This window comes from Oncorhynchus kisutch, linkage group LG15 (assembly GCF_002021735.2).
Source record: "Oncorhynchus kisutch isolate 150728-3 linkage group LG15, Okis_V2, whole genome shotgun sequence".
Taxonomy (NCBI): Eukaryota; Metazoa; Chordata; class Actinopteri; order Salmoniformes; family Salmonidae; genus Oncorhynchus; species Oncorhynchus kisutch.
The window spans coordinates 65,027,140-65,039,268 of NC_034188.2; the positions used below are offsets into that span (position 1 = coordinate 65,027,140).

Here is a 12,129-nt window from a genome sequence, read left to right on the forward strand (position 1 = left end):
ACATACTAAACAAATCATTGAGCCAGCCATGTGTCAACATATCTCATGTGCGACACGAGCTTACGCATACTTTTCAGGTCAATGTATGTCATGGAACTATGTGTGACAAGGGATGGGCAGGCTATAATAATCCACACCCACCCCAGGGCGTGAGAATCAAATCCTAACTCTCTCAAACCAGTGCTCCTCAATAGAACCTCCCAATTCAAATTTTGGAATACAGTACTTTTCATTCCAATCAGGTAAGCCTAATGTTATACCAATATTTGTTGTATTGCTAGTTTGTTCAATATCCATTTTGCCCATTAATGTCTGCTTAACATTTATCTAGAGCTTCCATTTAGAATTTGAGATATGACCTAACTTGTACTACACATTTTAAAAGCTTATTTTAATTTTACACGTGCTTATAGGGTATGCCAAAGTATTCTTTTTCATATTCGTTTCATGTTCGTATGTTTCACAGGCGGTGGTATGCTTTTTTGGAGCAATTTTATGGAACAACAAAAGACAAGAGGATCTTACATTCATAAAGATAACTTTCCAATACCTGAAACTTGAACATCAATTGCATCTGTAAGTAAGTGAGATTTGGGGTGCTTACAATAATCATTCAATGAATACTGACTAAAAAGCCATCTTTGTGTTCCTTGATTCATTCTAATTACTTACTATTTGCTCTATTCTCTTTAGTAATGGACAGAACCTATTAAACTACATTATATCTACTGTACGTGTAAGACCTTCAGTACTCTGGGAAATTATCTGCACCATCTCAGTCATGGCTGGAGTGAAGCCCACAGACTTGGCCCCTACAGCTGCTGTTAAGTTCTTTGGCGCTGGAACTGCAGCCTGTTTTGCTGACCTGATCACCTTCCCTTTGGACACAGCTAAAGTTAGGCTGCAGGTGAGAGGGTGCACATGCTTTACATACAGTAAAGTGATTTTTGCAACCATGATTATGCTTAAAAAGTAAGTAATGGTTTCTGTTCCATTATCTTCACTAGTATACTATTTAGAACGATGCAATGTATTGGACATGTACACTTAAGTGGTATGTTAGTATGGTCATTGCAATGTTGCCAAGTTCTACATAACAATTATGTAAAGGTATTCTGTCTTGATTGAATTGTGTCACTAGGATTACTTTAAATACAAAGATGAATAAACACTTGTGTTTGTCTGTCTTAGATCCAGGGCGAGTCCAAGTCCTCTGAAGGGAAGATGGTGGTGAAGTACAGAGGTGTGTTTGGCACCATCAACACCATGGTGAAGACAGAGGGGCCCAGGAGCCTCTACAATGGCCTGGTGGCAGGTCTCCAGAGACAGATGAGCTTTGCCTCGGTCCGCATCGGCCTCTATGACTCCATGAAGCAGTTCTACACCCGGGGAACAGACAGTATGTAACCTAACAGACATTTTCATTTTATTTATCTCTCAATTATATTTTTTATCTGATTTAGTGCAAGTAGAATATCATGAATGTGGCTGAAAGAATGTGGCTTGGTGTTTTATGACAGCATCTCTCATCCTCGCTACTCCTCTCTACTCTCATAGATGCAGGCATTGGGAGTCGGCTGATGGCAGGCTGTACGACCGGGGCATTGGCAGTAGCCTTTGCTCAGCCAACAGATGTGGTGAAGGTGCGGTTCCAGGCTCAAGTCAGGGGAGCAGAAGCGGAGGGGGTGAAGAGATATAGCGGCACCATGGATGCCTACAGGACGATCGCCAGGACTGAGGGCATCAGAGGGCTCTGGAAAGGTAGGCCTAATGCAGTCTGAATTTCAGTCCAATTAGGAACATTTGCTTTACGTGCATAAAAGATTGAATCCCCAAGCTGACAAGGCAGTTAACCCACTGTTCCTAGCCCATCATTGAAAATAAGAATTTGTTCTTAACTGACTTCCCTAGTTAAATAAAGATTTGTTTATATTTTTTTAAAGATGATTCTGTAATTGTAATTACCAGTTTCATTCATAATTTTCCTTCAGGTTGTGGCCCAAACATAACTCGTAACGCCATAGTGAACTGTTCGGAGCTGGTGACTTATGACATCATCAAGGAACTTATCCTGCAGTATAACATCATGACTGGTAAGCAGGCATGTGATTTGTTTTACACCACACAGGGTACATTTGAATCGTTTCAAGTACTTCAAAGTGATTTGTTGTTTTTTCAGATAACCTGCCCTGCCATTTCACAGCAGCCTTCAGTGCTGGTTTCATCACCACTATTGTGGCGTCTCCTGTAGATGTAGTGAAGACCCGGTTCATGAACTCTACAGCTGGAAAATACAACAGTGCTATTAACTGTGCTGTTACGATGATGAGAAATGAGGGACCCAAAGCCTTCTATAAAGGGTGTGTAGAAATCAAAAGCCATTTCTAAATTCCAATTGCTTTCAAATCATCTTTGGCTGAATCAAGATTCCTAGATATGAACAGTGAATTAAGCAAATTGTTCTGCTTGGTTAAATATTCTGATTCTCCTTCCCCTCCAGGTTCATGCCTTCTTTCCTTCGTCTTGCCTCCTGGAACATCGTAATGTTTGTCACATATGAGCAAATCAAGAAACACGTGATGAGAGCACAGCAGTCCTGGGAGTCTCCTATCTAACCTGACTGCTGTGTGGATTTCTCCTACTGACTATGATGTTCAAGCCATGATCGCCTGTATAGGCAGAGTACATTTTCATCTAAAGGAGGAACCACACAAGTATTAGCCTGGTCCCTGATATGATTGAGTGACAAGGAGTTGGCATGATAGCACAAACAGACTGACAATCAAGCTACGAGTCTGACTTCTGTACAGGAATGTACGTGCTGGGATCTGTGACCCAACGTGTCTCCATGATGCCTTGTCCCAGACAGCGAGAACATGGGCCACACAGAGACTATTGATACAACTTTGTGACTCAGTAATGGAATGAATGGCCTGATAGGGGTTTATCTAACCTGCGTTTAGGTTAGGGATACTGTATTATGCTTCCTCGCTGGTCGATAAGGTGCATAATGTGACCTTCAAATGTTATTTAAGTTGTGTTATTTAGAATACCTATTTGAAATGTATGAGAACTTTACCACAAAATATCCATGAACCTGGTGGTTTTGTATTCATAACAAATAATCCAACATTCTAGTAAGCAATGCAATGTCATAACCATTCACTTTTAAATAAGGAGGTGGTACTCTGCATTTTACAACTGTATGTGAAGTTGTTTGATATTATTTTATTACTGCTGATATGCAGTAACTGCAATTTTGGACCAAGCCTTGAAGAGTCCAAAATAATTATGAATATAGGATGACCTAAATATGTTATTTATTATGTCCTGTTATGTTATTTTAAAGTAAAATATTATTTTTTCATTAGTAAAATAACTGAATTTCAGAATAGCTGTCTGTGGTAGCCTTTTTCTGCTTAGTGTTCAGAGGTGTGTCACAAATGACACAGTATTACCTATTCAAATAACTTTTATTTGTAACATACTTAGTCTACACCTATTGTTTACTAACAGTAAAATGCTTACTTACGGGTCCCTTTCCAACGATGCAGAGTAAAAATATAAATAGTGACACGAGGAATTAGTACACAGTGAATAACAAGTAAAAATTAAATAACATGGCTATATACAGGGTGTACCAGTACAGAGCAGGGGTGCACTTCTTTTGATCAGGGCCCATGGGGAATAGGGTTTCATTTGGAATGCAGACCACAGGTGCTTGTTAGTTTGAAAATGTTCACAGAACTAGGTCAGCCAAAGCTTCCCCATATGTATTCGTACACAATTAAACCCCTCTAAGAGTCACCCAATACATACTATACCAATGGAGAGTGACACAGATACTCCATTATTCGAATACACATTGCTAGTTGTTCTTGGAAAGAAATATAAACACCCTCATGAAGATGTATTCCTTATTTGGTATTGCTGTGCATTGAAGAGGTTCCTTTCAGATACCTTTCAGTGATGGGATAGTGTCATTAAATCCAAATTCCTTTAGTAATTGTGATCATTTGTAGGGTCATCTGTGGCCTACAAATTGTATAGTGCTTGCCTATTGATATAAAATAACTGGAGCTCATTGACTTCAACTGATAAAGGAGAGACACGGAGATGTGGAGTTGACAGGCGCATGATGATTAGCTGACAGATGAGAAAATTGCCCAATTAGAGTCGCTTAGGACAATAGAGGCTGCTGACATAGCTGTAACAGAAGTAAGCTGTCAAACAAAGGCCTTCACATCCACTGCATCACTAATCAGCTCCTGTAAACTCACTGGCCTCTCTCTGACAGCTAATTAGTGCAGCGAGCTTGATTAGACAAGTCTGGCTAACCTTATGGCTGACCAGGCGAATCCTTGGTCTGGTGATCCACATAACTAGGGGAACAAATGACAACCACAGAGTACGGTAGGCAGAGTGTTAGTCATTCAATGGAATCAGGTAACTGTGCTTTCATTATGAATTTTAGGAACAATGAATCAACATTAGGTTTGGACATAATAAAAAGTATAGAGAACGTGTGATTTAGAGGCTTGAAAAAGCTTGCAGTTTGACAGTTCCAGACGTGGTCCTTGGCTGACCTTAGCAGGAGTCTCTGTGGAGAGAGGATGATCTGAGACATCAAGTGTAGCTAGGTGAAGAGTTTAAGTACACGTTGTGACCCACTGGACTGAAGCACAGTGAGTTCAGGGTTTTCCTACCCCAAGAAAGCATTGATGCCTACAGTATGCTGTGACATGTTTTAGGGTAGCCTGGATATACCAAACTCACTAAAAGTGGCAGTAATAAAGCCTCTCTTGAAAAAGCCAAACCTTGACCCAGAAAATATAAAAAACTATCGGCCTATATCGAATCTTCCATTCCTCTCAAACATTTTAGAAAAGACTGTTGCGCAGCAACTCACTGCCTTCCTGAAGACAAACAATATATACGAAATGCTTCAGTCTGGTTTTAGACCCCATTATAGCACTGAGACTGCACTTGTGAAGGTGGTAAATTACCTTTTAATGGCATCAAACCGAGGCTCTGCATCTGTCCTCGTGCTCCAAGACCTTAGTGCTGCTTTTGATACCATCGATCCCCACATTCTTTTGGAGAGATTGGAAACCCAAATTGGTCTACACGGACAAGTTCTGGCCTGGTTTAGATCTTATCTGTCGGAAAGATATCAGTTTGTCTCTGTGAATGGTTTGTCCTCTGACAAATCAACTGTAAATTTCGGTGTTCCTCAAGGTTCAAGTTTTAGGACCACTATTGTTTTCACTATATATTTTACCTCTTGGGGATGTCATTCGAAAACATAATGTTAACTTTCACTGCTATGCGGATGACACAGAGCTGTACATTTCAATGAAACATGGTGAAGCCCCAAAATTGCCCTCGCTAGAAGCATGTGTTTCAGACATAAGGAAGTGGATGGCTGCAAACGTTCTACTTTTAAACTCGGACAAAACAGAGATGCTTGTTCTAGGTCCCAAGAAACAAAGAGATCTTCTGTTGAATCTGACAATTAATCTTAATGGTTGTACAGTCGTCTCAAATAAAACTGTGAAGGACCTCGGTGTTACTCTGGACCCTGATCTGTCTTTTGAAGAACATATCAAGACCATTTCAAGGACAGCTTTTTTCCATCTACGTAACATTGCAAAAATCAGAAACTTTCTGTCCAAAAATGATGCAGAAAAATGAATCCATGCTTTTGTCACTTCTAGGTTAGACTACTGCAATGCTCTACTTTCCGGCTACCCGGATAAAGCACTACATAAACTTCAGTTAGTGCTAACTACGGCTGCTAGAATCCTGACTAGAACCAAAATGTTTAATCATATTACTCCAGTGCTAGCCTCCCTACACTGGCTTCCTGTCAAAGCATGGGCTGATTTCAAGGTTTTACTGCTAACCTCTCTCTGATTTGGTCCTGCTGTACATAACTACACATACGCTACGGTCACAAGACGCAGGCCTCCTAATTGTCCCTAGAATTTCTAAGCAAACAGCTGGAGGCAGGGCTTTCTCCTATAGAGCTCCATTTTTATGGAACAGTCTGCCTACCCATGTCAAAGACGCAAACTCGGTCTCAACCTTTAAGTCTTTACTGAAGACTCATCTCTTCAGTGGGTCATATGATTGAGTGTAGTCGGGCCCAGGAGTGGGAAGGTGAACGGAAAGGCTCTGGAGCAACGAACCGCCCTTGCTGTCTCTGCCTGGCCGGTTCCCCTCTTTCCACTGGGATTCTCTGCCTCTAACCCTATTACAGGGGCTGAGTCACTGGCTTACTGGGGCTCTCTCATACCGTCCCTGGGAGGGGTGCGTCACCTGAGTGGGTTGAGTCACTGATGTGGTCATCCTGTCTGGGTTGGCGCCCCCCCTTGGGTTGTGCCGTGGCGGAGATCTTTGTGGGCTATACTCAGCCTTGTCTCAGGATGGTAAGTTGGTGGTTGAAGATATCCCTCTAGTGGTGTGGGGGCTGTGCTTTGGCAAAGTGGGTGGGGTTATATCCTTCCTGTTTGGACCTGTCCGGGGGTGTCATCAGATGGGGCCACAGTGTCTCCTGACCCCTCCTGTCTCAGCCTCCCGTATTTATGCTGCAGTAGTTTATGTGTCGGGGGGCTAGGGTCAGTTTGTTATATCTGGAGTACTTCTCCTGTCCTATTCGGTGTCCTGTGTGAATTTAAGTGTGCTCTCTCTAATTCTCTCTTTCTCTCTCTCGGAGGACCTGAGCCCTAGGACCATGCCTCAGGACTACCTGACACGATGACTCCTTGCTGTCCCCAGTCCACCTGGCCGTGCTGCTGCTCCAGTTTCAACTGTTCTGCCTTATTATTATTGGACCATGCTGGTCATTTATGAACATTTGAACATCTTTGCCATGTTCTGTTATAATCTCCACCCGGCACAGCCAGAAGAGGACTGGCCACCCCACAGCCTGGTTTCTTCCTAGGTTTTGGCCTTTCTAGGGAGTTTTTCCTAGCCACCGTGCTTCTACACCTGCATTGCTTGCTGTTTGGGGTTTTAGGCTGGGTTTCTGTACAGCACTTTGAGATATCAGCTGATGTACGAAGGGCTATATAAATACATTTGATTTGATATAAAACCAAACCAACAAGGTGTTGTCTTAATTCACCCTTCTTAATCGACTTGTTTCAACTATGTGGTGCTATTTTACAGAATCATAAAGTACATAAATTCATTATAGTCCAAAGAGTAACTGTTGATGCCCTTTCTATCCAACAGTGTCAATGTGGAGATGGGTCCTGCTGATGATGTCTAGGCTGTATGTTGTTGAGTCGCTGCAGACATACAGGTCTGGCTGGCAAACTGGGAGTATGACCCTTTCCATACACTCTAAGGCCTACAGGCTGGCCAGTGTCAAAAGGTAAGGCTGTAGGCCTCAAGTTGAGCACTGTTGATGTGGTCACTTGGGCGGTTGATATGGACCCATCCGGCAGTGGACTGGAGCAGAGCTGAAGGAGTGGTAGACGTTAGGCAGATTAATTGCAGAGGTGAGACCATAGAAAACATGGCAGATATGAGGGGGGGCTCAGGGGCAAGTCAACTGATGGAGTTGTGATTCTCAGTGGGCCTTTAGGGTTTTTCTCCGGCTTGATAAACTCTTGGATTTTCTCTGCCTGAACCAGACGGACATGATCTTTGACAGGACCTTACACCTTACAAGATCTTTCACAGGACTCCACAAAATGCTCTAGGGATATTCTCCCATCTGTGAATTTCTGTGAGAGAGCCTTTAAGATAGAAAGACACAAAATGTTGGTATTGTCTACTATTACACTCAGAGGATAGGAATATGATTGCTTAATTGATCATTTGTGTTACACAATTATTCCAGCCTTACTGCACATTCTTCTTCAGAGTGGGCCAGCTTCTTCAGGAGAAGCCACTGGACCATGTGAAGGGTATGTTTCTCTAGTAAAACTACTAAAGGCAACAGTATATTTGTATAATTAAAGGGGCATAAACACGGTTTTGACTGACAAAATTGCAGATGCAGTTGGAGAGAATGACAAGCATTCTGGAACTTTAATGTTCCCTAAAATAATATAAAAAATGTGACATTCAAACTCATTAAGTTGGTTATGTTTGGCTTGGATGATATTGGCAAGTTTTTCCAGTTCCTGGTACTTCTTGGCTAACCATAGCTTACCAGTGCTGAGCTCGGGCTCATGAGAGAGACTGGTCTCTGCCAATCTACTGTTGGAGACCAACACAGTCTCCTTTGCCCCCAAATGACATTCCCCCCCAAAATGTTGTCATATCTTACTAATGACCCTAATTAACCCTGTATTCAGTCATATTTTACAGGAACTAATAAATATATTGAAATATTTGCTGACCCTCAAAATATACCCATTCTAAAGTGAATAAAAAGTTGCATCACTAAAACACAAGAAACAAAACACTCTTTATATACAGAGTAACACCAAACGGTGTGTAAGATTTTCAGTAAATAAAGGGAAAAGACCTTTTGGCTGAATCTGATGATCTGCCTAATTTATTCCCCATCCTGCAGAAACTCCCGCAATTCAACAGTCCTCAAAACCCTTAATTGGTCAGATACGGACTTTGAGTCGCAATGCCATCATGTCCAAGCAGCATACTTTTTATCTGGAAATGTTCCTTTATTTGGTCCCCATGATGCGCATCGTGTGATTAATTACGCATGATCATCACACTAGTAATTCGTAATGACATGACAGTGTCATTATCTTCACCATAAAACTGCAGTTTGCCCTTCCAATGAAGAGCAACGTAGACCACGCTCCAAAATAAAGATGGAAAGTGTCGTCCTCTGCTGGAGGTTTTGAGAAGCACACGGGTTTCTGAGATGATATTGAGTTTTGTATTACTGGTACATCGCGGGAGGGTCGTCACTAGTTACCACAGCCACAAAGTCTTAAACCCGGGCTATTTCTACAGGGGGGGCTTTGAGACTTGCTCTAAAGGCTTCAGGGCCAATCAGAACACTCCGTCTCCTTTATGGTCCATGCTATCCGGGGACGTCCCTACCTCACTGAAGTTGATACCATCCTGCATCTCACTGCTGGCTTGCCTCTGAAGCTAAGCCGGGTGTGTCCAGGTCAGTCCCTGGATGGGAGACCAGGTGGTGTTAGAGGGCCATTAGGAGACACTCTTTTCTCTGAAGAAAAAAAGATCCCAATGCCCCAGGGCAGTGATTGAGTACATTTCTCTGTGTAGGGTCTTTCTGATGGGACGCTGAACAGGTGTCCTGACTCTCTGGTCACTAAATATCCTATGGCACTTATCATAAGACTAGGGGTGTTAACCCTGGTGTCCTGGCTAAATTCTTAATCTGGCCCTAGTGGCCACCTAATTATCCCCAGCTTCCAATTGTCTCATTCATCTCGTCTGCCCTGTAATTATTCTCCAGGTCATTGCTTTAAATGACAATGTTCTCAGTCAACATATCTGGTTAAATAAAAATACAATTTAAATGGTTAGGGTAGCTGTGAAAGTGATACAAATAGTGGAATAATACCATATTTGGACTAGATAAGATTAACATGGTTAGAATGTTATATAAATTCAACAAAAGACAATTAGGTAATTTGGCACATAAAACGTCCAAATAATTTGAAATCACACTGGATGTATTATACATTAGAATTGCATTGGGGGCATACTTATATTCACTGTACAGCCTTACCTATGGATCTTGGGTCCATGAATTGGGGTATCAGCGTACTCGGGACACCAAGAGACTAGAATTCTGAAGAGTTTAAAAAAAACTTGAGTACATTAGTATATATGAGTTGACAGAACAAAGTACTTGTTCGAGAGCATCCTGACAGGTTGCATCACTACCTGGTATGGCAACTGCTCAGCCGCCCCGACCGCAAGGCTACAGAGTATTACGCACGCCTCTATGAAGAGGGAACGCAACACCCTGCTACAACTAAACTCTCCGTGAAGGGAAAAAGGTATGGACTGTAGGTGCAAGTAAGGATGACAACAGGCAGAATGTGGTACCGTTTAAGGACTTTATTCCTTTACACGGTAATATGGGGAAAAGGGGCTGAACGGAACCAAAGCAATGAAAGTAAATCTCAAAGCCCCCCCCCCCCTCTCCTATCTTACCTGCCTACCCACTACTTACCTAATTTAGCACACCTGGTGCCCTAACCAAAATACAGGGGGTGGTCCGCCCAGGTCTTAACTATTGTGCATAGACAATGAATATACTACAAGTATATGTATGCCCGCGGGCCTCTTGCCTAAGCACTCCCTAGGTGCCTTCCCCTTCTCCCCTGGGAACAAATGAAACAGAATATTAAACAAGTTCACAAACTAAGAACATCAAATAAGCTCTACCTGAGCAACAAACTCACAGAACATACCACTTCCCAGCAATGAACTCCCAGCAAAATCAACCTCTAGCAAAATCTCTCAGCAATCCCTACCTCCAAATCTCTCTCTGCAATGACCTCCCAGCAAAATCTCCCTCCAAAAAGATCTCCCTCCTGAACAGAACACTGGCTTTTATATAGCTTCAGAAGGAATGGGTAATTGGAGACAGCTGCGTCTTGACGAGGGGGCGGGGTCAGCTCTCCAATTAGCCCTGGAGTCGACCAATCAGCTGCTTGAGGGATTGTAGGAAGCCATTTCCTGAAATAAACACATGCAAATACACAAACTACAACACATAATCTGGGGAACGTAACACAGAGGGTAGTGCGTACGGCCCACTATATCTCAGATAGGCATTTGATTAGATGTTCAGGAATCTTATGTCTTGGGGGTAGAAGCTGTTTAGAAGCCTCTTGGACCTAGACTTGAAGCTACGGTACCACTTGCCGTGCGGTAACAGAGAGAATAGTCTAGTCTGGTGTAGCCATTTGATTAGATGTTCTGGAGTCTTATGGCTTGGGGGTAGAAGCAGTTTAAAAACATATTGGACCTAGACTAGGGAATAGGTTTTGTCGTGCCCTCTGCACGACTGTCTTGGTGTGCTTGGACCATGTTAGTTTGTTGGTGTCAAGCAAAGAGGCATTGAGTTTGAGGCTAGGCCTTGAAATACATCCACGGGTACACCTCCAATTGACTCAAATGATGTCATTTAGCCTATCAGAAGCTTCTAAGGCCATGACATAATTTACTGGAATTTTCCAAGCTGTTTAAAGGCACAGTCAATTTAGTGTATGTAAACTTCTGACCCACTGTAATTGTGATACAGTGAATTATAAGTGAAATATTCTGTCTGTAAACAATTGTTGTAAAAATTACTTGTGTCATGCACAAAGTAGATGTCCTAACCGACTATAGTTTTGGCAAGTCGAGTGGTTGAAAAATTAGTTTTAATGACTCCAACCTAAGTATATGTAAATGTTCGGCTTCAACTGTAAGTGCTACGATGCTAATATTTGTGTAAACTCTTCAGAATTGTAATCTGCTGGTGTCTTTAAGTAGGCTGATACCTATGGATCGTTTGTCCATAAATTGCAGTAAGGCTGTACAATGCATTTAAGTATGCCCTCAATGCAATTCTAAAGTCTAATACATCCACAGTGTCAGATTTTTACAAATGATTGTCTTTTGTTTAATTTATGTAATAAAATTCAGACCTTTTATTAGCATTATCTAGTCCAGATATGACATGATTCCACTAGTTGTATCCGTTTAAATCATTTTTGAAGGGGGACATTTATTTTTTACACAGCTTCACACAGGTCAGTCTACATACTATCAGGTATGAAGGTAAGACCCAGATGCAGACAACGTCGAATTAACAATGGTTTAATAATCCAACAGGGGCAGGCAATAGACAGGTCAAGACAGGCAGGGGTCAGTAAACCAGAGGTGGGGCTATGGTACTGGACGGCAGACAGGCTCAGGGTAGGCAGAGGTCAATAATCCAGAGGTGGGGCAAAAGTACAGCTCGGCAGGCAGGCTCAGGGGCAGGGGCAGACAGAGTGGTCAGGCAGGCGGGCTCAGAGTCAGGACAGAAAAGGGTCAAAACCAGGAGGGCAAGAAAAAGAGAGATTGGGAAAAGCAGGAGCTGAGACAAAAGTTTGTCTTGACAAACAAGACAAACTGGCAACAGACAAACAGAGAACACAGGTATAAATACACAGGGGATAATGGGGAAGA

General features: G+C 42.3%; 1 protein-coding gene across 2 annotated transcripts; it reads left to right on the forward strand.

Annotated features, from left to right (window-relative positions):
- The first annotated feature begins 131 nt into the window (after positions 1–131).
- Positions 132–3,389, forward strand: LOC109905696 (mitochondrial uncoupling protein 2). 2 transcript variants are annotated; one of them, XM_020503221.1, is made up of 8 exons: positions 132–242; positions 467–580; positions 694–907; positions 1,192–1,399; positions 1,558–1,761; positions 1,992–2,093; positions 2,180–2,360; positions 2,501–3,389. In XM_020503221.1, the coding sequence occupies exons 3-8, from the start codon at positions 782–784 to the stop codon at positions 2,613–2,615; spliced, it is 936 nt and encodes a 311-aa protein (XP_020358810.1). In that variant the 5' UTR covers positions 132–242; positions 467–580; positions 694–781; the 3' UTR covers positions 2,616–3,389. The 2 variants fall into 2 exon arrangements, with proteins under 2 accessions (XP_020358810.1, XP_020358811.1); XM_020503222.1 differs by having other exon boundaries at positions 467–576.
- Positions 3,390–12,129: the final 8,740 nt, after the last annotated feature.